Here is a 25,010-nt window from a genome sequence, read left to right as displayed (position 1 = left end):
TAGTTCTGGATTTCCCACAAGAGAGGAAGCATTGTCTTCACATTTACCCTGTCAAGGTCTGTCGGAATCTTTTATGTTTCAATAAGATCACCACTCATCCTTTTAAATTTCTTCGAATCTGGCTCAACCTGGTCAACCTTTCCTCAGACGACAACCCCTTCATCCCAGGGATATTAGATACTCACCTAAAAGAACTGAGGGCATTGTGGCTAAGTTTGCAAATGGTACAAAGGTAGGCAGAAGGAGATTTAATTTTTTCTTACCAGATGGTTCCTCACAAAAATTAAAATCCCAAAAATCCAAATGTCTTAAATGAGATTGAACATTACACAACTGTTCAATCATTCTGTCGACACATGTCCATCCTCTGGGTTGCCATTGAACCAAAACATTGAACCACCTAGACCTGGAAATTTATTGTCATTCCTTCATTGTCGCTGGGTCAAAATGCCAGAACCCCCCCTCTCCCTAACAGCACTGTACCTACGCCACAGGGACTGCACCAGTTCAAGAAAGCAGCTCACCATCACCTACTCAAGGGATGGTGAATAGGGATGGGGGATAAATGTTGGCCTAGTCAGCGATGCCCACATCCTGTGAAAAAAATGAATGAAAGAACAGCACCTGTAAGCAAATGTTCTTCGTGTCCTGCCTCACTTGCGAGTTGACATGTAGGATTTTGAGGGAGTTTGACAGGGTAAACATTCAGAAGATGTTTCCTCACATGGCAGAATCTCAAACTGCAGGGGGAACAGTTTCAAAATAAGTGGTCTGCCATTTAAGGTGGAGGCAAGGAGGAATTTCCTTTCTGAGGGTCGTTAATCTTCATCAGCGGGCCCTGTAGGCAGGGTCACTGAATATATTTAAAGTTGAGTGGGACAGATTTTTGACTGACAAGGAAATGGGTCACAGGGGACGGGTGCAGAAATGGGCTGAAGGCCACAATCAGTTGTGATCGGGGCAGCACGGTGGTTAGCACTGCTGCCTCACAGCACCAGGGACCTGGGTTCAATTCCCAGTTTGGTCATTTTCTATGTGGAGTTTACACATTCTCCCCATGTCTGCGTGGGTTTTCTCCGGGTGCTCCATTTTCCTCCAGCAGTCCAAAGGTGTGCGGGTTATGTTGATTGGCCATGCTAAATTGACCTTAGTTTTGGGGGGATTAGCAGGGTAAATATGTGGGGTTATGGGAGTAAGGTGGGATTGTTGTCAGTGCAGGCTTGATGGGCCAAATGGCCCCCTTCTCTACTGCAGAGATTTTATGAAAGACTATAGCAGGCTTAATGGGCTGAGTGGCCTACTCTTGTTCCTTTTTCTAGTGTTCCGATGACACTCCACTGCTCTGGCACTGGAGGAGCGGAGCAGCAGCTGACAGGAATCCAATTTTAGGCTGGGTTCAACTTCCATGAAATGATCTTGTCACGAGTGAAAGCTGACAGCCAGTGAGATTTTTATCCCCAGTGCGAAGATGTAACTTTATGGCTTTACACAAGAGTGTATTGACGTAAATCGGATGAATCTGCGCTGTCCGCTGCTGTCAAGTTGTAACTAAAAAAAAGACGCAGTCCCATTTAGATCGGGCCTTTCCTGACCTCAAGATGCCCAAAGCACTTGACAGCTAGTGAAGTAGTTTAGAAGTGCAGTGGCTGCTGTCATGTAAGAAACAGCAATTTGCAGAGGTACACTTTGGGTGGGATTTTCCACTCCCTGCCTTGTGTTTTGCAGCAGCAAAAGCAACCCACCATTGGCTGGCGACAGATCATTCAGTATCACCATGTCAACGGGATTTCCCCTTTCTATGATTCTATGAGCGGCACGGTAGCACAGTGGTAAGCACTGCTGCTTCACAGCCCTAGGGTCTTGGGTTCAATTCCAGGCTCGGGTCACTGTCTGTGTGGAGTTTGCACATTCTCCTCGTGTCTGCGTGGGTTTCCTCCGCGTACTCCGGTTTCCTGCCACAGTCCAAAGATGTGCGGGTTAGGTTGATTGTCCATGCTAAGAAATTGCCCCTTAGTGTCCAGGGATGCGTAAGTTAGAAGGATTAGTGGGTATGATATGGGGGTAGGGCCTGGGTGGGATTGTGTTCAGTGCAGACTCGATGGGCCGAAGGGCCTCTTTCTGCACTGCAGGGTTCTATGGTTCTTATTCACACCCTCCTCCACAGAGGGGAACCGTGGCAGGGGATCACTTTTGGGGGACAAGACGATCACCACCTCCCCCCCCCCCACCCCGCCTCAATGGGAACAGCCAGAAAATCCCACCCAATGTGTGGGATTGATAGTTAACCCAACCAGTCAAAACCACCAGTTTCACCTGGCACTAATGGGTAGTAACAATCTCAAAATGCAGACTTTCCTGCCCTGTCAACACCAGCCAAGTTACTGGCTCTATTTTGATAAGGACTTATTGCCGAATGTTCAAAGTGCCTGTCTTTGTGGATCCTTTACAATGTAGGAATCAGGATCCAGTGATACAATTAGAACCTTAATGACCATTTTAGGTCAGTTATGAAGCCTGTGTCGTGCATACTCTGACCAGTTTCACAGACAGTAGGTCAAATAGGCAAAGGTAAGTGTTGGCTTCAGGGTGGGCTAGAGGCCTCTCAATAAGAAAAAGGTTGCCACCCTGGGAGCTCTGACCTCTGTGATCATAATGCAATCCCCATCACCCCCCTTCCCCACACTATCATCACATTTAACAAGTTAATCAGCCACATTAACCTGATCCAGAGCTTCAATTTGCATCAAATTACCTATCCCATATCCTGCAGCTCACATTAAATTAGTTTAGACCATGGCCACAACATTATGGGATACCTCTTGCCAGTCTAACAGTGGGTTGGCTAATGTGGTCCATCAATTGGTCTGCCAATCGTAAAAATTAGACCTAATATGTCCTTGATTGAGTGCTTGGGAAAGTGTGAATTCATCAAAGAGGTGGCATCTGTACCTTCACATTCATCTTGATCAAAGAATAGCAGCTCATTGTAATCGGCTTTTTGCAATGTAACACCCATCATCCTACAGAGAAGAGGAAACTCCAGCTGCAGTGCGATAAACTAGTCATTGCAAATTGGGAAAGGGCAATGAGCCATGAAATGTAGAGACTATCTCCTGCCAGTTCACAAAAGGCAACTCAACCTGTGAGTTGGTATGATCGTACAGCTGCACTTTTCTTCCCAAGCAACCCTTTTTGAATTGAGGAATAAGGTAGACATGGCAATGTCTTTGGCCTGTCATCATCAAACAGAAGATCATGATGCCAAATGTGTCACATCTGTTGTAGACTTCTTGCTTACTATTCAGGTCAGAAATTGAGGGAAAAGTAAGATATGTAAACCAGTGCAATTGCCTAAAACGAGAGAGTGCATGAATAAAGTTCCACATATGAAAAGTAACCATAGGATCCTTCCAAATCTGAAATTTTGTTATGGTATTAGTTTGTCTAGAAGTTTGCTTTGTGACTTATATATTCCATTATTTTCAAATGTCTTGCAAGCCATTTTGTTCTGTTCAGAGATGGAAATTAGGCTATGACAAGGTAACTAACTATATGTCTTTCACACCTTTGTTCATAAGTAATAAGATAAGCATGTTAATAAAGCAATGACCAGTGTTTGAATTCCAGTGAATAGAAGGGTAAATTATGTGACACATGGCCACTGGTACAACACCTCACTTGGAAACGTGGACTGGAGAATTGGGCACCAAGGTCAGTACACGCCAATGATAGTTCTTCCAATTTTCTAGTGATTGAACTATGGCCTGCATTCTGACCTGTGTCCCTGTCAAATGAGGTTTCTAAATCGAGATTTGCCTTGCCAAGTTTGCGCTCTGGAGGAGCCTTCCGATCGGTCTGCTCCTCTATTGGGCAGCTGCAAATGCCTTTACGAGGTTAATGTTGAGGCCAGTGAATCATTCAGCAGAGCAACACTCAGCCTGGTGCAGGTTAGAGTCAATAGTGTCTGTCACAGTGGCTCGGTGAGAACTAACTAACTAACTGCATTAGTCCTGATTATTGAAGCAGGGGAGGAACAGTAACTGTCAGGAAAAAGACACCCAGCAGCAATATCTATCATCACTTCTAAACTGTTTTTCCCTAACTTTTATAGACTGACTTTGAAAAGGATGTAGATATGGCATGTAGATCAGGTAAGTGATGAAATAATTTTGTATAAGATTTACAATCTTGTTTAAATGGAATTTTATTTTCCCTGTCCTCTCCCCTGAAAGATTTCATGCTGTGGTACCATTCTACATGTGCCATCTGTCGCTTTGGTTTAATAAGAGGGAGACAGTGGTGTAGTGGTAATGTTGCTGAGCTAGTAATCCAGAAGGCCTTAGCTGTTGTCTTGGGCAATGGGTTCAAATCCCATCCTGGATTTTAAATTCAATAATAAATCTGGGAGATAATGTTCATCTCAATAATGGTGACTGTGGAACTGAAATTGAGTGGTGTAAGAAACCATTTGGTTCACTCATGAAAATCTTGAGGGAAGGAAATTTGCTGTCCTTATTTGGCCTGGCCTATATGTAACTCCTAAAGACTGACAGCAATGTGCTGCCCTCTGAAATGGACTGGCACGCCACTCATTTCAGGAGCAATTAAGGATGGGCAACAAATGCCCACAAACCATGAAAGATCTTTAAAAAAATATCACTGACCATTACCTATGATGTTAAAAAAATGAGAAAATGGTGGAAACACTCAGTAGGCCTGGCAACATTTATGGAGAGAAAATTAAGAGTTAATGTTGGTTAGGCCCAGAAGCAGGTTCTGGTGCAAGATCATCAACCTGCCTGAAACATTAACTCTGTTTGACGTTACCCTATTTTTATTTCTGATTTCCCAGCATCTGCAGCATTTTTGCGTCAATATCAATAATTATTTGCTGGGCACTTTTCCCAGTGGTAGCATCAAAGGATATGCCCAGTCTCAGTCTTACCTGATGCTCACATCATTATCAATCGGATAATCATCCAGGAGGCGGTTAGGATTTTTCAATTCCCTCCAAACAAGTGGCACCGCAGCTACTGCCAGTGTCACGACTGATGCCCAAGCTGGTTTTATTGGAATGTGAAAGAGATGAACATGCTCCATGCTGTCCCTCTCCCTGCTTTTTGTTTTAACAACTCTTCTGTGCTAGCCTACTTACTTTAAGTATTGTTAAACTCTTGTCTGGTGACGTGGGCTGAATTTCCTTGGAGCCTCTGCTGCTCAGCTGCTGTCACTCGATTGGAGACCCCATTTTTGCATGCAGAAGGGGCTTCCCATCGATGAGCGTAAAGGAGACTCGGAGGAAAACTCACCCACTTTCATTTTCTGTGCTTTACTGACTAGGATCAGGCACCTGGCCAGTTGCTGCGACCGGGGACTCATTAAGAGGTTCTGCCCCAAATGGACACTGTGTTTGGAATACTAATTGAAGGTGTACATCCAGTCAGTAAAGCACTGGAAAAAGAAACCTGTTGTGTGATATTTGCTTGTTTGAAGTGTAAAATATAATTTCCAAGACCCTCTCAGGAGTGACTTTAGACTAGACACTTTTTATCTGATTGGTTGCCTCTGAAACAGTTATAATTAAAGCATACAGCCAGAATTTCACTTGCTGTTCTAATGGAAATGTTGTACTTGTAAACTGCACATTTTAGAATTAATAATTGTCCTTGAGGGAAGCTGAGTGTGGGTGCTGATGGATTGTATTGCAACACTACTTGACACACAGTTTTAGTTATTCTTTTTTTAAATTCATATTCTTTTTAGTTTATCAAGGTGAAGGATGTCAGCGCTGGGGAGTGGAACACTTTTCTACTTTGAGAAAGCAGTGTCAGGATCAAGCACTCCCAGGTTAGGAATAGCATGGGCTAGATAACTGAATGAAGCTCCCTCTACTCTGCACCGACACTACACATTTAACCCCCAGTCACTGGACAGCACAGCCCCTCAACTGCACTTACACGTCCATTTATGACACTGGCCAGCTTGATGTCCTCTCTGTGTGAAATTGCCAGTTTAGTGCTAACGTGTACTGTGGGATTGTCACAAAGAGCTGGGTTCAGGACACCTAAACATCAGACGAAAGAAGACAAATCACATCTCAAAGAAAGTTTCCTATGGAATAGCTGACACAGTAAGGAAAACTTAAATAAACAGATGATGCAGAACAATATATAAACTAACTGGGGGAGATTAAAGAAAACAAGCCTTTATCATTAATGTGCAGAGAGTTTTATGGGAGAAAAGTGTGGTGCAACACAAACATAATTGTGTTATTTTAAGGCTTTAAAATGGAGATTTTGAGAGATTCTTTAGACTTTAGTGCCATAGGAATGTGCTTATAGATAAATTTGCTTTGCTAGACTAAGGAAGATGTAAAATCTATGTTCAGATATAAGAGTGAGGCTAAAAGAAATAGAACAAAGTCACATAAATTGTTGACTTTGTTCATATATATATAAATATGCTTATATCAAATTGTGTTAAAGTAATTTACTGATTTATTGTTAGCATTATAGCATTAAAGTATTCCTATATTTGAATAGCTTCATTACCGTAATGTTAGTGTTTTATTACAGTGAACACAAAGAAAACAAATCCCGGTCACGCAGGGAGACTGTAGCAAATCAATTCACATTTACGTAAATAGAGCCCTGAATGAGGTTCAGTAAAAGAGCTGTGAACGTCTGGTGGTCCTGTTAGTGATTCCCTGTGCATGTCGCACTCTGCCACATGTTGCTCGCGAATACGCACTCACAGAGCCACCCAGAAGAACTGTCTTAAATGATGTGCAGCATCTCTTTTTTTTTTAACTGACAAAACGTGACACGGTTATTCTCAATCTTACAGTGCTAAACAAAGATATCAACGCCGTCAGAACTGGAACACTCACAGGGACTCTGAAACGCTCAATGGTCCATGACGAGGACATGAAAATGAAATTCACCCATCAAAAGTTGTCCGGCTTCTCAAGTCTTCCAGCAAATGTGTCGAAGATGCATCTCCAGGGGTCACTCAACTACCCAGGATCATTAAACATGAACGAGTTTAGCGACCACACCTTGAAAATAAATAAGACCGAACAGCCAAAATCTATATATATATGCGATGGCGACATTTTCAAGCAGTTAGAGTCGGAACTAGCGCGAGGAGAGGAGCAAGCGATAGATGCTAACTATGTTATTTTGCCCACCAACACCTCAACCCTGAGGCCCAAACCAAAAGACGATAGCAAATATAATATTAACATTAGTCAATTGCCCCAGACTAGACTTATTCATCTCAATGCAGACAGTGGGTTTTGTGCGAAAAACTCACCATTGGATCACGTTAACATTTCTTGCAATGAAAGGGCTTCTCCTGGTCACCAGACACAGAGTTCTGCAAATGAGACGCAGCTCCCCAATAACCTGTGTGACACTGGTGATTCAGGGAACTCGGGGATGGTGTCCAAAAGCGAGACAGTTTCTACACTATCCACAAGCTCGTTGGAGGTAAGGAAGCAAAACAGGAATTTTCTTGCTCAATGTCAGATTTCATTTTACCTCTTGGGTGTGCGATTGGCAGTAGCACTCACATTGGCAGAGGAGCCATAACAGTTGAGGTCTACAGATAATGATCTGAAAAGTCTGTTGTAAGTCTGTTATAAATTGAATTGCTACTGTTTGCTGTTAAATATCACAATGGCTTTGTCACACTACAATATGCAATGTTAGTATGTTGTTTTAATTGAGAAATTTCTCCACACTAGCCATTCTATTTCAACTTGTGCCTTTGCAGGAGGTTTGCAAAAATCAGATGATTCTCTGCAGGATGGAAGGGACAAGTGGAATGCAGGTTATTCCAGATTAAGTTCATGGACTTTGTATGCTGTCCCAGGCATTGTCAAATGAAAGCATCGAGAACAAAAGCTTGTTCACCTGATCACGGCTTGGTGTCAGAATGTTAAGGGGAGGTTACGAGAAGTGGAGGATGAAAAATTATAAACCAGAGCAAAAATGAGTGACTTCCAGGATAGGAAGTGTCTTCAAATCAGCTTGGTACCCTGCACCCACCGCACCACCCCCCACCCCCAAACCCGCAACTTGCTTCTAAGTAAACTGAGAACTTCAAGAAATAGTTTTAGTCCATTTTGAGTCACCTCAGCAGTTTTCCAACATAACATAATCCTTACCATCCTTCATCAGAAAACAATAAGAAGCTCTTGTTGGAAGCATTATACTTATATGGAATTATTTTAAAATGGTTTTTATTTCCTCATGTGCCAATGTGATGGCATTGAAAAGGCACTGCTTGCGTTTACCCCAACTTGCCGTAGTTGGGTAAGATCTGTGGCATTTCGATTCAAAGGACTTACCAGAGATGTGCAACTGCTGGATCTCCTTCTCCCTGGATCTTGACAAGGGATAACCTGTTTATTTTCAGTAGAATACTGCCCCCACAAAAACAACGGAGAGAGGAATTGCGATTAGATGTGTTCAGTGATTGTACATGGTCTAGACCTCTGCTGAGAAGAGTTTTGGGTGTGTTAAGGTTTGAAAGTTAATAAGCTTTTCATTACGTTTCATTTCATTACGTTCAGTGAGATGATAATGCAGTTGCTGCTAAGAGTATGGTGTAGGATTGGGGCGATGACAAGTTGTGACCACCAGCTGTCCATATCTCCAGAACAAAGAAGCAGTAAAAAACTGGGAAATAAGGATACTGGAATAAAATGGCCTTAAAATGGAGCGCCAATTCAGACCAGTACTCTTCTTTCCTAATTCTTACTCCTTGTTTTCATCTTAAAGTTGGCAGACAGCAATTAGAAATGGGTGCATGGGAATCTCAGCTGTCTTTTGGATATATCAGATCCGCTTGATACTAATTTTAGCAGGCTTGTGGCTGGGAGACCAGCACACCCACGTGAAGTCAGCTTAGGGCTACATGAAAATCAGGGTCCTCTGCTGTTCGTAGGAGAACTAAAGGCTGCTCGGAAGAACAACCCAACAAACTCCTGCTACTGGCGGCCACATTAAAATATTTGGCTGCCTACCTGTTTGAGATTCCTCCTCAGGATTGACCTGCCGTTGGGCTCAGAGTGAAGGTTGCATCTTAGCCACTCCCCAAAATGGGAGAGCTAAAATGGCTGGCATGTTTGATAACGTTTCTGGCTCTCAGGCATCCAATTTGTCAACTTCGCATCAGTTTTAGGCAATAATTGATGATCACCCCCGAGCTGTGTACAATGGCTGTGAATCATCAAAAATTGTTTTCTGTTGTTGCATAATATTTCTTTCCGAGGTGGTTGACCTGCGCATTGAAGCAAATCTCAACTGCCTTCGTTTTTATTCCCGTCGAGTTTTCCATTGATTTTTTGTTCTGGGATTTCTCTTTCTGATCGAGTCATCCTGTAAAGCTGAAGCATTTTATTTCACTTGCGGGCATAACTTCCATGCTCCAGACTTGACTCAACCGCTGTGTCGAGAAAGAAGAACTGTGTTCTGCGTTTGCATCCATGCAGCATTTTCACAAGAATATGTTTTATTGAGAACTTTGGTGAATTATCCTTCTGGTTTCGCCCTCTCCTGTCACGTTCATCTCTTCTCACAGTTACTTCTGTTAAGAATGGAGAGGCTGCCATGGAGGGAGAAACAGGCTCCACAAATGATATCCTGTGGCAAAATTGGAAGAAGCCTTCACCAGGCGAGGAACAATCCCGGCAGGCTTTTCTCATTCCCAAGTATAGTGAACTAAGTTGAGAATCTCATTATTACTTAGGGCAGCATGATGGCACAGTGGTAGCACTGCTGCCTCACAGCGCCAAGGACCCAGGTTTGATTGGAGGCTTGGGTCACTGTCTGTGCAGAGTATGCATGTTCTCTCCGTGTCTGCATGGGCTTCCTCTGGGTGCTCCGATTTCCTCCCACAGTCCAAAGACGTACTGGTTAGACACATTGGCCATATTAAACTCCCCCTCAGCATACCCAAACAGGCGCCAGAGTGTGGTGACTAAGGGAATTTCACAGTGTTTCACAGAATTTCATTGCAGTCTTAATGTAAGCCGACTTGTGACACGAATAAATTAACATTATTACAACGCATGACTAACTATCCAATTGAGCGCACACAATGAGGCTATGAAAGATATCAATGATAGTCTGTCAAAGTGGAAACATGGCTCTCACCTCCTAGCCCTGAGGTAAGGAATCAGATGTGACTGACCAGTTTTCCTGCTCAGAATTAAATTGCTGATCCCATTATTAATTAAGTTGGAGCAGTCCACATCAGAAAACGAGCTTCCATTTGCCAAATGGAAAGGCTAAATTATGAATTGCCTCATAAGCTTAATTATTGTAATGATTGGAGTTATATGTACACTAGCTAGTGTTCATCTCAATCACCTCTTATGCTTTAGAGCTACTGGCTCCGTGCGTTCTGGTAGCAGCCATTTGTTTTGACATCCTTTCCAATACCGACCTATCATGAATAGAAGTGATGATAAAACTGGAAGTGTCATCACATGAAGGAAAACAGAGACACAAAACATGATCTCTTTGTCTGTCATTAACTTTCAATTCAGATTCTTTTATAATTCTTTCAGTGGATGTGGGCATTGCTGTCTGTGTCAGCATTTTTATTGCCCATCCATAATTGCCCTTAAAAACATGGTGGTAAGCCTCCTTCTTGAGACACCACAGCACTGTTTGGGAGGGAGTTTCAGGATTTTGACTCCGCAACAATGAAGGAATTGCAATATATTTCCAAGTCAAAGTGATGTGTGACTTGAGATGAACTTGCAGGTGGTATTTTTTTCCCCATACATCTGCTACCCATATCCTCCTAGGTGTTGGGAGTTGTGCATTTGGAAGGTGCTGTTGATGGCGCCTTGGTGAGTTGCTGCAGTGTATCTTGTAAGTGGAGCACACTTCTGCCACTGCACATTGCAGGTGGAGGGAATAGATGTTGAATGATATGCCAATCATGTGGGTTGCTTTGTCTTGGTTAGTGGCGAACTTCTTGCAGGCAAGTGGCCATCATCCTAACTTGTCTCTTGTGGAAGCTGGATAGGCTTTGGGGAGTCAGGAGATGAGTTACACTCCTCAGTATTCCCAGCCTCTTACCTGTTCTTGTAACCACAGTATTTGTATGGCTGGTGCAGTTCAGTTGATGGTCAGTGGTAACCTGCAGGATATCACTGGGGGATTGAGCGACGGTAATGCCATTGAATGTCAAGGGGAGATGGATGAATGGTCATTGCCCGACACTTATGTGGCGTGAATGTTACTTGCCACCTATCAGCCCAAGCCTGTATGTTGGTCAGATCTTAATGCATATGGGCATAGCCAGCTTCAATATCTGAAGATAAGCATTGTTCAATCATCAGCCAACATCCCGATTTGTGATTGTATGCTGGAAGGAAGATCATTGATGAAGCAATTGAAGTTGGCTGGACCTAGGATACAACTCTGAGGAACTCCTGCAGTGATGTCCTGGCACTGAGATAACTGACTTCCAACAACTACAACCATCTTTCTTTATGCTATGTATGACTGAAATCAGTGGAGATTTCTTTCTCCTGACACCCGTTGACTCCAGTTTGCTAGGGCTCCTTGATGCCATACTCAGTCAAGTGCTGCCTTAATGTCAAGGGTAGTAAATCTTACCATGCATCTGGCACTCAGCTCTTTTGTCGATGTTTGAACCAAGGCTGTAATGAGGTCAAGAACTGAGTGGCTCTGACAGAACCCAAACTGAACGTCATTGCGCAGGTTATTGCTAAGTGCTGCTGGGTGGCACTGTCGATGATCCCTTCCATCCACCACTTTTACGAATAAAAGGGGTAACTGAGGAATACAGGTAAGTGCATAGATAAACGAGGGGCGAGACCAGAAATTCCCACCTGAGGTCAGCGGAGATTTCTGTTGTCAAACCGTTGCCTGTGCTGATTCTGTGGTGGTCAAGGTGCTAGAGTTCCAGCCGAGATCTTTTTAACAATTAAAAGTATGGTTTGATTCGATAAACTACAGTTTCCTGCTGTACCACATTTCAAATAAGTAAGGGAGATAGTAGCATTGTGATCTCTTCTTGGACTAGTAATCCAGAGGCTTGGAGTAATAATGTTTAGGCATGTGTTCGAATCACAGTATGGTAGCCGGGGAATTAAAATACAGCTAATTAAATCTGGAATTTAAAAAATTGTTCATGCTTGTAACCATCAGGTGGTGTGTTGGCGCAGTGGTTAGCACTGCTGCCTCATGTTTGCACATTCTCCCTGTGTCTGCATGGGTTTCCTCTAGGTGCTCCAGTTTCCTTCCACAGTCCAAAGATGTGCAGGTTGTCAGATTGGCCATGCTAAATTGCCCCTTAGTGTCAGGTGGACTAGCTATGGTAATTGCATGGAGTTATGGGGAAAGGGCCTGGTTGGGATTGTGGCTGGTGCGGACTGGATGGGCTGAGTGGCCTCTTTCCCCTCTGCCAAATTCTATGATTTCTGTGATGACCATGAAACTGCTGGGTGTCATAGAAGCCCATCAGTTCATTCGGCTTTCTCGTTGAAGAGATTTGACCTCTTGACCCTGTCTGGCATGCATGTTACTCTGATAGCCTCGTGGTATTATCATGAGATTTATTAAGCCAGGAACTCTGCTAATGTTTTTGGGGACTCAGGTTTGAATCCCACCATGGCAGATGGTGGAATTTAAATTCAATAAAAAAAGAAATATCTGGAATTAAGAATCTACAGATGACCATGAAACCATTGTCTGAAAAACCTATCTGGTTCACTAATATCCTTTGGAGAAGGAATTCTGCCATCCACACTTGGTCTGGCCTGCATATGGCTCCAGAGCCACAACAATGTTGTTGATTCTCAACTGCCCTCCAAGGGCAACTAGGGATGGGCAATTAATGCTGGCCCAGCCAGCGATGCCCGTGTGCCACGAATGAATTAAAAAAACAAGTCCATGTATCCAACCTTTTGTCTTAAGGCAACCTGTTCATTCTGGGTATCAACTGAACTGACTCCAATGTATTCACATCCTTCCTTAAATAAGGAGATGAAAACTGCACACGGCATTCAAAATGTGTCTCACCAATGCCCTGTATAACTGAAGCATAACATTCTTACTTTTATGTTCAATTCTTCGCTTAATGAAGAATAGCCATTCCATTAACCTGCCTATTACATGTGATTAAGTCTAAACTACCTCTGAAATGGCCTCACAAGCCATTGAGTTTTTCAGAAGGCAGCTCAACAACTACCTTCTCAAGGGCAGTTCTAGATGGGCAATAAATGCTCCCCTTGCAGCAACGCACACATTCTGTGAATGATTAAAAAAAAGTGTTAAGATATAGTACCAGGCAAGCTGATCAAGAATTGAAATTTGTATCAGAGGCCAATCTAAATCACTCCAGGAGAGAATATCTCAATATGTTTGATCATTAAAATGTCATCTTGTTGAATTGAAAGCACCTTACCTGAAGGAAGCAGTTGGTTTATATTTCATTAAACTCAGAGACGTTTTCATGAGATTCAGATTTTCATGAAGTCAGGATGACTCTGTGGAGGAGTGAAAATGACGGCCGGTGCCCCCTTCTAGGATTCCCAGCCCCATTCCGGTGCCCACTTCTAGGATTCCCAGCCCCATTCCGGTGCCCACTTCTAGGATTCCCAGCCCCATTCCCAAGGTTTCTGATTTTCAGAAATGCTGTTTAAATGTGTGAGCTGGTTTGTGTTGTAAGCCCACATTCTGTATTCCCGACCAACAGGGGTTGCTGTGTTCGGAGGCAGGCTGTTTAAAGGGCCCACCTCAGTCTCTTAGGATCTTGCCCTAGGGGAAACCAAACACATAAAAGGTCCTTCATCCCTCTCCCCTCAGAGCCCCTTCACCCTCCAAACATTCTTCATCACCCATCTATGCCACCTCATGCACCCAGCAACTCCCACATGCCTTCTGTGTCAAGCTCTGCTCCTCCAACTACTCCCTGTTCCCTCATAAAGTATGCTAGGAGGTGAACCCAGCGATTACTAGAATAGTGGAACAGCTGCACCCCAGAGGAAGCATGGTTTGATTGGCAGCTCAGGCTCTCTGATCTCAGCAGTCATTGTCACGATGGGCCAGAATTTCTGAGGAGTGTCAATCAGTTAGATTGCCAGGTCTAGTGACAGTAGAGGAGTGGTGTAACTTGGCATAGGTGGAATGAAGACCTTCTGAACATACCTTTTAAAAGATTGTCTCATTCACACTCTGGTCCATGACTTCTCTAAGGGACTGTGAGCCATGTCTTTCTAAATACTTGGACCAACTCCATTTTGGAGGAATAAGACATGGCTTCCCTGCAAAGGAGTCATACAGGCCAGGAGTACTAAGTACAGACTTTTGACAGGAAGTAGCCCAGAGGTCATCCTGAAAATTAGGGAGTCCAAGAATGGGACCGGGAATCCCAGAATCCAAAACCACCCACACGGGCTCCCTAGTCAACTCTACTTGATGAAAGTCCAGGCCCTATTTATCTTGTGTAAATAAACATTGTGCAGTTGACAGTAGAGATCAGAGAACCAGAGCTGTCAATCAAGCAACATTTTCCCTGGGGCTCGGATGTTTCAATGGGCTAGTTGAAATTTGGGGCTCTCAGCCAAGCATGCAGAGTCGAGAAGTGGGCAGGGGGGCATGGGGTGGCATGGATGGAGAATGGAGAATGTGTGGAGGGGGATGGATTGAGGAATAGAGGGCCTTACTTATTTCATTATAACTGGGACAAAATCCCAGAGCATTCAAGTAGATATTTTAATGAGTCAACCTCTGTGTCCGACAGCCCCTGCCTCTGAATACTTTCCCGGTTTGCCTGGCCCAATGGCAGCCTGCACCCTCCCAATCCCAGGAATGAAAATCCCACCTTTCCTGGTACTTTCTCCTAAGGCAGGCAGGCTAAGCCATGAACTTTGCCAACTCTCTCTATTTTTCTTGAGAATGAAAATCAGTTCACAGGAACAGAAAAGATGGTGAAGAATTATAATCAGAGTCAAAAGGTAATCTAAATCACTCCAGGAGACAGTGACTCTATGTTATTGATCTTTAAAAGGTCATCATGTTGCATTGGAAGCAGCATGTTTGAAGAAAGCCATTTGTTTATGTCTCATTAAACTTAGAGATATAATCACTCACCCACCTGCACAAGAGTTCAAACACAAAGTTAAAAGGAAAGGGAGGAGCTTTCTGATTTTATCAATGACTGCATGGGGAGCTGTAGTGATAGTGTCACTAGACTAGCACTCTAGTGATCAGGTTAATACTCCGGGGACCCAGATTTGAACCCCACTGTGGAAGATGGTGGAATTTAAATTCAATCAGGAAAAATTGCGAATTAAAATCTAATGATGGCCACAAAACATTTGTCAATTGTCATTAAAAACTGATCTGATTCACTGATGCCCTTTAGGGAAGGAAAATTGCCCTCCTTGCATGGTCCAGTCTACATGTGACTGTGATTGACTCTGAAGTGGCCCAGCAAGCCACTCAGTTGCATCAGACTGCTGGACTGCAGAGGTTCAAGAAGACAGCTCACCGCCATCTTCTCAAGAGCAACTAGGGATGGGAAATAAATGTTGGTCTAGCCAGCGATGCCCACATGAATGTTTTAAAAAATGTTAGCCGAAGCAAACCTCCCGGGATAGAATTTCCATGGAAGTTTGTCCATAATTTGGGCAAAGTTTCATTGAGATGTGAAAATCCAAGGAATGGCCAAGTTTTTCAAGGGCCTTCGTGAATGTTGTTGTGGGTGAGCCCCTGTGTGATATGACCGATGAGCAGGTTTGACTTTTAGTCAGTGCTGAACTGATTTTGGCCTTTGTGGTGGCTGGAACGTTGCAAATTGTCCTTTGTGGCCCTGGAAAATCAACCAAAGGTGCTCAGGTTTGAACATTATCCAGTGTTCTCTGGTGAAAAGTATGCATATGCATGCGTGTTCGGCATGGACCGGATTGGAAATAGCTGCATCAATAATTGGATTCCTGACGCAGGACTTTCTGAATTTCCACATGGCTGGTAACCACTGGAGTGAGGCACCATTTTAAAGGGCCATCATAAAAAAAGTGTCTTTTGTTAAATTGAAGAACAGGACACAAATGTGATTTATGTTTGATGAGAAAGTATCCAAAGTGAGAATCCAAATATGAACTTGATATTCATAGAATGCACCTTTTTAAAGAACAAATTTGAAACACCACATTAATAAGGCAATGTTTCTAAGGTTATGTCAGTCGTGAAGTCTTAAATTGGAAAATCATATGAAGTACACAGCAAATTGGGATTTCAAGTGCAGTACATTGGGATTTTCACAACATTTTTCCCAGAGATTTACGATCGACCGTTCAGTTCAAATGGAATTCAAATTATGTATTTTCCCAAGTCAGCCTTCAGCTGGTGAATCCTTGTGTTGATTTTCCATGTCCCTCTGCCCTCATAAATAAAGCAATCAGTGTTAATACTTCTCATATGCGTTGAGGAGGAGAAGTTTGCTTCGATTTTTAATAGGTTTTTGCATGTTAGGTTCCCTCGGCATCACTTCAAATCTCAGAAGAATATAAGTATGAGAATCCGAAACAGCTATTTGGTCAAGTTAGCCTATTCCCTCCACAGACCTGTGTATTTTGTTCTGTCGTAAATTCTGCCTAATTAATGTCTCTGTGGGGAAAGTATCTTCTAATCGCTACTTTTGTTCAGGACTTGCTAATTTGTACTTCTGTCCTCTAGTTCCGAGATTGAAATCTAAGTTGAATAACCTGTTTCTGTCTGTGTGTCCCTGAATCTTCTTTGCTTCAGTGAAAATAAGCTAAGTTCTTTGTGTCTTTTATAATCTTTAGAGCCCTAAGTCCCAGAATAATCCTAGTCGCGCCTCCCTGAACTCTCTCCAATGTGTCAGTGTACCGTTAAAGGTAGGATAATAAAAATTGTACACGGTCGTCTGAAGGGCTGATTTTTACAAAGTTGTGCTCTTAGCGTGAAGTTTAATCTTGTTGGAAGTTCATTTGGGCATACATTATTTACCTCCTATTAAAATTGATTGGCAGAAAATTTCAGAACTGCCCAGATTCCTGCTATGCAGGCAATGTTTCACACTGGGAGCAGAATTAAGAAAATTACCCTTAAATGTGCTGTTCAGTCATGGGTTTTACAGATCTGACACCCCCACCGTGTACATGTTTCATATTTATGTACGTTTTCTTATCCTTGTCTAAATTAAAAATGATTTGTCATCCCTTACCCATTCACTTAATGTATCCAGATGTCTTTGACAGCTACAAATCATTCTGATTACCTAGTTATACAGTTTGGTGTCATTATCAAATTTTATATTACAACAGAATTCCTCCTGCATCTCATTTATGGACACTAAGGGACCTAGAACACACCCCATGAAATTAGACTAGTCACCAGCCCCGGAGAGAGCTAATTCCATTTATTACCTTTCAACTCTCTATTCCCAAGCCAGTTTTCAGCACAGTTAGTTAATTTCTAAAGACCTTTTTTAATATGTCAGACTTTATCAGGTGCCTTTTAAAAATGTAAATGAATCACATCAACTGAACCACTCTCACTCTATAATTAAGTTGCCTCCTCAAAGAACTTCTGTCAATTTATGAGGCACAACCTATTGCATCTAAAATCATGCTGACTGCGCCTTGTCTTGTAATAGCTCCTGAATGTTATTAATGTCCTACAAAATGCACTAGAGCAGTTTCCCTATCGTGAATATTAGGCTATCTCGTCAATAATTCTCTATTCACTCATCAGTTTTTTTGCGTATAATGATAGCAACTTGCTTGTAATCCTGAGGTACAATTCCCATATGTGAAACGTTAGACATTGCAACGAGCAGGAAGCCTCTCATCTGACCACACATGTTGGTGCTGGCTCTTCGAAGAGAACAGTTGGCTTTTATCCCATTTACCTGCCCTTGCCTTAAACCCTTCTCTACTTTGCCTTGCCAAATAATAATATGGTGCATGCCTCGACAGTCACTTGTAGTAAAGCATTTATGTGCAAGCAATACTCCATTATGGAAAAGAAGTCCAGAATTCTCCGGCCCTTCACGTCGGCAGGGTTCTCCGGACTCGCCGGCAGCACATCCCCGCCTGTGGGTTTCCCACCGGCATGGGGTGACATCAATGAGAATTCCCATTAACAGCAGCGAGTCCAGAGAATCCCACCACCAGCAAACAACACGCCACCTCCTGCTGGTGGGAAATAAACAGCTGGGAGTCCAGAGAATCTCACCCAATATCTTCTTGCTTCAATTTTCCAGTGAATATTTAGAGTTTCTGCCTCTTTATTATCAATCGCATTGGCAATAGTTTTCAATTATTTGTCGATAAACTTTTCTTAATTTTGAAAGTTACTACTAAATGCCTCCTGAACCTTCTCTCAGCCATTGAGACACTCATCAAGTTTTCAAGCTTTTCTTCATCACCTATTCATAGAATCACTACGGGGCAGAAAGAGGCTATTTGGCCCATCGAGTATGCACTGACCACAATTCCATCCAGGCCCTATTCCCGTAACCCCCATATATTTACCGTGCTAATTCCCTGACACTAGGATCAATTTAACATGGCCAATCAACCTACCCCGCACACTTTTGCACTGTCGGATGAAACCGGAGGAAACTCACGCAGACACACGGAGAATGTGCAAACTCCACACAGACAGTGACCCAGGGCTGGAATTGAACCTGGGTCTCTGGCGCTGTGAGGCAGCAGTGCTAACCACAGTGCCACCATGCCGCCATCTGGCACACTAGTTAGCACTATTATCTGACATTCCTGATACAATACCATCCAAATTCCACTGTACCATTTCATGACTCTGTTGTTCAATACTTCCTATGATGGGGATCCTAGGACTTCTCACAGTATTCCAAATATAGCTTAATAAATTCCTTGTACAAATTCAAGATCAGATTTTTGCATTCAATGTTTGAATCCAAGACTCTATCTGCACTTCCATATCTCATGCACAAATACTCTTTGTTCCTCCACTCTGATGTCTATTTTTAACTGTTCTTTTCCTAATCCCGTCCACATAGACAGGAACACAAGAAGTAGGAGCAGTCTATGTGGCCAATCAAGTTTGCTCTGCTATTCATTATGATCATGGCTGATCTTACGCTTCAACTCTTCCATTTTCCCACTTGCATCCCGTACCCCTTAAGTGTTGAGAGACACAAGATTTCCCAGCCTTAAATGCACTCAACAGTGGAGCATCCACATCGCTCTGAGGTAGAGAATTCCAAAGATTCACAACCCTTTGAGTGAAGTAATTTTTCCTGATCTCAATCCTGAATGACTGACCCCTTATCCTGAAACTTGTGCCCCCATGTTTTAGATTGCCCAACAGATGGAAACAGTTTCTCAGCATCTACCTTCTTGAGCTCCTTCCAAATTTTGTAGTTTTCAGTCAGATTGCCTCTCAATTTTCTAAACTCCAAGGAATGGAACTTATTCAACCTCTTATCATAAGCAGCCCCTTCGTCCCAGGGAACAATTTAGTCAACTTTCACTGTACCATTTCCAATGCAACTGTATCCATTCTTAAGTGCGGAGACTAAAACTGCACACTGTATTCCCCCAAATCCTGTACAACTGTAGCAGGACTTCTTTATTCTTGTACCCAGTTCCTTTGCAAAGGCCAACATGCAGTTTGCCTTCCTAATCGCTTGCTGCACCTGCTTGTTAATGTTCTGTGTTCCTTGGACAACACACCCAAATCTCTTTGAACAGGTTAGATGGATTAACCATGAGAAAGGTGTGAACTTGTGAGGGTAGGGCAGAGAAGAGGGCCTGGGTAAGATACTCTGCCAGTGAGTCATTGCAGAATCAATGGACTGAATGGCCTCCTTCCGCACTGTAGGGATTCTACGATTTCTCATTCACCTTCTCTCACCTTCTTTGTAAATTGGAGCTGAGAGTGAACCCTATTTAACTTCATGGTGCAAAATTTTCCAATTGGAGATTCCCCAACCTTGGTGAAAGAAAAGCAGAAAGCCCGGGGGAACAGCATGAATGACAGAGCATGTTGATGTTCTACTGAAGCACTTACAAAGTACAGCAGCATTGTGAATATGTTCTTAAAAGCCTCCAGCAAATTTGTGAACATGTTATGAAGAGCAGCCCATCAGTGATGCCAACATGGCTAATGTATCCAGGCGACTATTCTCACTCCATGATTCTAATTTAAACGTTGTCCTTTTTGTTCCCAAGTAAAGCAGGCCGACGACTCACCCACTGATCTGCCTAGCAGATGGCGATGGCCTAGTGGTATTATCGCAGTACTATTAATCCAGGGACTCGGCTTATTCTGATCCGAGTTCGAATACCACCACGGCAGATGGTGGAATGTGAATTCAATAAGAAATGTCTGGAATTAAGAATCTGCTGACAATCATTGCCAATTGTTGGAAAGACCCATCTGGTTCACTAATGTCCTTTACAGAAGGAAATCTGCCATCCTTGCCTGGCCTGGCCTACATGTGACTCCAGAGCCTCAGCAATGTGGTTGACTCTCAACTGTCCTCGGGCAATTAGGGACGAGCAATAAATGCTGGCCAGCCAGCGATGCACATGTCCCACAAAATGAGTAAAAAAAAATTGTGTTGCCCTCTTCAATTAACAGTATCATTCTTACTAAATACTGAATTCACAATTAATGCAACCTCCTGCCTCCTTTTTGAACAGTAATAAAAACTGAATTAGGTAATCAGGATAAGTTAATATTTCAGGTACACTGATGAAAGGTTTGTGTTTCAGTTGTGGCCATACTTTCACGTACAAACTGATCTGCATTTCACACAGTGCTGGAAATAACAGTGGTACAAGTGATGAAACACATGTTTAGTTTGAGTGAACATCCCCTGAAATAGAAATTAGTTCAACCACATGCTGATCCAAAGCTTGGCTTCTAGTACAACCACAACCTGCATTTAAATAACACCATTAAAGTAGGAAACCATTACAAGGCATTTCCGCAGAATGTAACCAGACAAGGATGATGCTAAGCCAAAAACGGAGACAATAGGACAATTGGCTTAAAACTTTGTTCCGAGGGGGGTCTTAATGAAGAGAGAGCTTGGGAGACTCTAGATTTTGGGGAAGCAATTCAAGAACCTAAGGCCAAATGAAAGTTTGGATACCAGTGGTGGGGTAAGGGTGTGGGGGCGCAGACGAGTGCAGAGTTGGAGAGGGTTGCAGGAGGCTCGTAGGGCTGGAGGAAGCAACAGAGGATGGATGAAGTCATTGGAAGATCAGAACATGTGCATTGTAATTTAAAATTGAGCTGTTAGTGGACAAGATGAGTGAGCACAGGAGTGGTAGATGAGGGAAGCTTGGTGTGGACTGAAAAATGGGCTGGAGAATTTTGATTGAGATAAACGTGAGGGAGGCTTATGAAGGTGTAAGGCTGCCAAGGACAGCAGTGGAATAATTGTGTCAGGAGGTAACAAAAGCGTAGATCATGCTTTCCATGAGAGGTAAGTTGAGGCAGGGCAGAGGTGGATGGAGTTACTGAAGTGGAAATAGACTGTCTTTATGATGGAGAGAATATATTGGATCAGAAGCTCAACTCAGGATCAAATAGGCTGCTATGTTTGCAAACAGTTTTGTTCACCCTACGGGCAGGATTTTTCCAGTCTTGCCAGTAGTGGGCAGAGTCATGGATGGGAGGAGATCCAAATTTTCCTGTTACACCCACCCGGAAAGTCCTGGCCTCAGACATTGGCCAGGGATTTGGATCTTTTGGCAAGGACCAATATCAATGGCTTTGGCCTTCCCAGTCTTTATTTTGAGGAAGTTGCAGCTCATTGGTAAGTAGTGGTTGGATAAGCAGCCTCAACAACACAGGCGGTGGGTGGGTCAGGAGTGGAGGTGGGGAGGTAGTTCCACCTTCACATGGAACTTGACTTCATGTTTTCATGACATCAAGATGAAAAATGAGGGGAGGTTAAGGGTGGATCTTTGAGTACAGTTGGTGCAGGTTGGAGAAAAGAAACTCTTCGGGTACCTTCTTAGATTGTATCCTGATTGGTAAAATGTGGAATTAGGCAAGGGCATTCCTACTCAGGTAGACAATGAATAAGAGATGCTGGAAGAAGATGGTACGGTCAGCCATATTGAAGGTGGCAGGAAGACAGAGAAGGATGTGGAGGGATGGTGTATCAAGGTCACAGTCAAGTAGGATATCCTGTATAACAGAAACTTGATTAGTTTGGGTGCAATTACCAGATACCTGGATCTTCAAAGAATGTATTAATGCTCTTTTCATTTGTGTGAGGTAAAGTAAATTATGTCCACTTTCAGCATACCTCCTCCGCTTTGGAATTAATTACAAACTATCCAGTGCCATTCTCATATTGTCAACTTGCGAAGCAGGCTAGGAACAATGCAAATAACAGCTGTGATCATAGTCTAACTCTTCACTGTTTTACATTCAAAGGTTTCCATAACTGCATGTATAACTTTGGTCAGTGAGTGTCTGACAAGCACATAAGCTATCTTGATATAGCTAGACCTTCCCCTCAGATTCACCCAAAAAGGATCTGTCAGTGAATCGCCAAGCAGAATTTAAGCCCGTTAATATGATTGTGTCAAACTGTAAGATGCAATGAACAATGGCTGAAGTATGTAATCGGTATCCTTCAATCCAAAATAAAACCCAAGTAAAGTTGGAGCATTCCTGTTCATCATTCTCAGTGCCATTTTGGAATCATGCCAGCTACCTTACAGTCCTGCCTTCTCCCAAGTCCAAACCCAGATCTGGTTGACATAATGCAGTCTTTTTTACATCTATCAGTGTACTTCGACCAAAAGCAATTAAGCTCTAACCTCGTGAGTATTTGGCTCAACCTTTTCATACTGGAGTGATATTCTCAGAGTGATATCTCCCACAAGCGGTACCACAAGCGTTTCAGAATGATTCATGTCTTTGTTATGTGAGTGTGAACATGAAAAGTGTTTGTAATGTCTTCTCATTTTAAGAAGTACGACTTCAGTAACCCTTTACATTTGAACGTTTTTGTTTTCTGTGTTTTGTCAAGAAAGTTAATTCAACACTTTCCATTTCAGGCACTCAGTGTCAGCATGAAGCATTTCCAGGTCGGCTCTAACACAATTAGATGCGGAGTCAAGTTCTGTACCAACAAAGTATCTCAGTCCTAACCTCATTAAAGTGCCTCTTGCTGCAGCAGTGTAATATAATTTACTTTCCCACATGAGCCATCTTTGGCAGTTCTGAAAGAGCTTTCCACATTGAGAGCAATTTTGTGTCGTGGCTCATTCCCTGAAGGAACTGAATTGAAACTGCCTAAACTGATTGAGCATCCTATCACAACTGGCAGCGGACAGGGAGTACTTTAATTTTGCCAGCCTGGACTTGGTGTTGTTTGGATTCCTGAAGTCAGAGAATAACATCTAACCGACCGTGCAGAACTCTTCCAGCCTCTCAGATAAGCTTTAAACTGACAATGAGTGCATGAGGCACATTAATGATTGTGAAGAAATGTTAAACCAAAAGAGAAAATGCTGGAAAATCTCAGCAGGTCTGGCAGCATCCGTGAGGAGAGAAAAGAGTTGGTGTTTTGAGTCCAGATGATCCTTTGTCAAAGCGAAAAGGCATAGAAACTGGGATATATTTATAATGTAGGCTAAAGGAATGAAAGATGAGTCAAAGAGAGAATAGAAGGTGTGAATGGCCAAAAGGTTTCTCTGCCGTTTGACCTTTCACACCTTCTATTCTATCAATGGGCTGCCATTCGTAGGCTTTTCCCTTGTTTTTGTGGCTATGACTCATTTTTCAGATGCTACCAGACCTGCTGCGATTTTCCAGCTTTTTCTCTGTTGGTTTCAGATTCCAGGATCCACAGTAATTTGCTTTTATGAAGAAATGTTATTTTTGTTCTTTAAAATAGAATTAAATTCCATGTTTACGTTGACATCTGTCCCACGATTTGCTGTTCAATTTTGAATGGTGCTGCTAATTGCCTTTTGTTTTGATTTCTAGAGAAGAAAATCTAGGTATGCTGAGTTAGACTTTGAGGTGAGCTCTTTCTTTACTCGAGTTAAATGCCGGCTCTGTGTCCTAAGCACCTTAGCAGCATTTCACTGACATCTTGGTTTTTATTTCTAGAAAATAATGCACACAAGGAAACGGCATCAAGACATGTTTCAGGATCTGAACAGGAAACTTCAGCATGCTGAGAAAGACAGAGAATCTCCCACAATAGAGAGCAAAGTAAGAATGGGTATTTCTAATCCTGAATGATTCCAGTGGGGGGTGCCCACTAGGCAAAAAGTGCCAGTGAAGTCTGCCGCATTTTTTGTAATGATGTTGCTGTAATTCAGTGTTGCTCAAGTTTTATTAAGGCCACAATCCAAACCATCGTCTTGCTTTTGATCAATCCCAGTAACATTGCAACAAACTACATCAACAAGAAAGAGCATGATAATTCATGGGGGGAGATGGCGGCACAGTGGGAATATCTCGGGGGAGGGAGGTAGGAAGAGGGAGCGACATGGGTTCAAATACCACCAAAGGCAACTGGTGGAACTTAAATTCAATTTAAAACATGGGCGACAGAATGGCACAGTGGTTAGCACTGCTGCCTCACAGCACCAGGGACCCAGGTTCAATTCCCAGCTTGGGCCACTGTCTGTGTGGAGTTTGCACATTCTCCCTGTGTCTGCATAGGGTTTCCTCCCACAGTCCAAAGATGTGCGGGTTAGGTGGATTGGCCATGCTAAGTTGCCCCTTAGTGACAGGGGGACTAGCTAGGATCAGTGCATAGTGTTATGGGGATAGGGCCTGGGTGGGATTGTGGTCAGTGCAGACTCGATGGGGTCAATAAACCTCCTTGTGTACTGCAATGTTCTCTGATTCCTCAGCTACTCTCCAGTGACCGAGTCCAAACCTATAAATGTGGTTTGAACAGTTCCAATGAACTCCTGAATTAAATGCAACTTCTTTGGGAAGATTTTTCGACAACAA

General features: G+C 43.0%; 1 protein-coding gene across 9 annotated transcripts in view; it reads left to right on the top strand.

Annotated features, from left to right (window-relative positions):
• Window positions 1–25,010, top strand: part of adgrb1a (adhesion G protein-coupled receptor B1a) — a 299,558-nt gene that overhangs the window by 253,408 nt on the left and 21,140 nt on the right. For 5 of the 9 annotated variants that reach the window (XM_080194593.1, XM_080194590.1, XM_080194589.1 and 2 more), the window contains 6 exons: window positions 4,112–4,151; window positions 5,764–5,847; window positions 6,847–7,490; window positions 16,841–16,912; window positions 24,027–24,062; window positions 24,153–24,257. In XM_080194593.1, the coding sequence (XP_080050719.1) occupies window positions 4,112–4,151; window positions 5,764–5,847; window positions 6,847–7,490; window positions 16,841–16,912; window positions 24,027–24,062; window positions 24,153–24,257 (981 nt within the window). The remainder of the gene's footprint in view (window positions 1–4,111; window positions 4,152–5,763; window positions 5,848–6,846; window positions 7,491–16,840; window positions 16,913–24,026; window positions 24,063–24,152; window positions 24,258–25,010) is intronic. The other 4 variants (XM_080194597.1, XM_080194594.1, XM_080194592.1 and 1 more) reach the window with 2 other exon arrangements.

The sequence above is a fragment of the Carcharhinus amblyrhynchos genome, chromosome 8 (assembly GCF_965287045.1).
Source record: "Carcharhinus amblyrhynchos chromosome 8, sCarAmb.v2.hapA, whole genome shotgun sequence".
NCBI lineage: Eukaryota > Metazoa > Chordata > Chondrichthyes > Carcharhiniformes > Carcharhinidae > Carcharhinus > Carcharhinus amblyrhynchos.
This window is presented reverse-complemented; position numbering and strand designations above follow the sequence as displayed.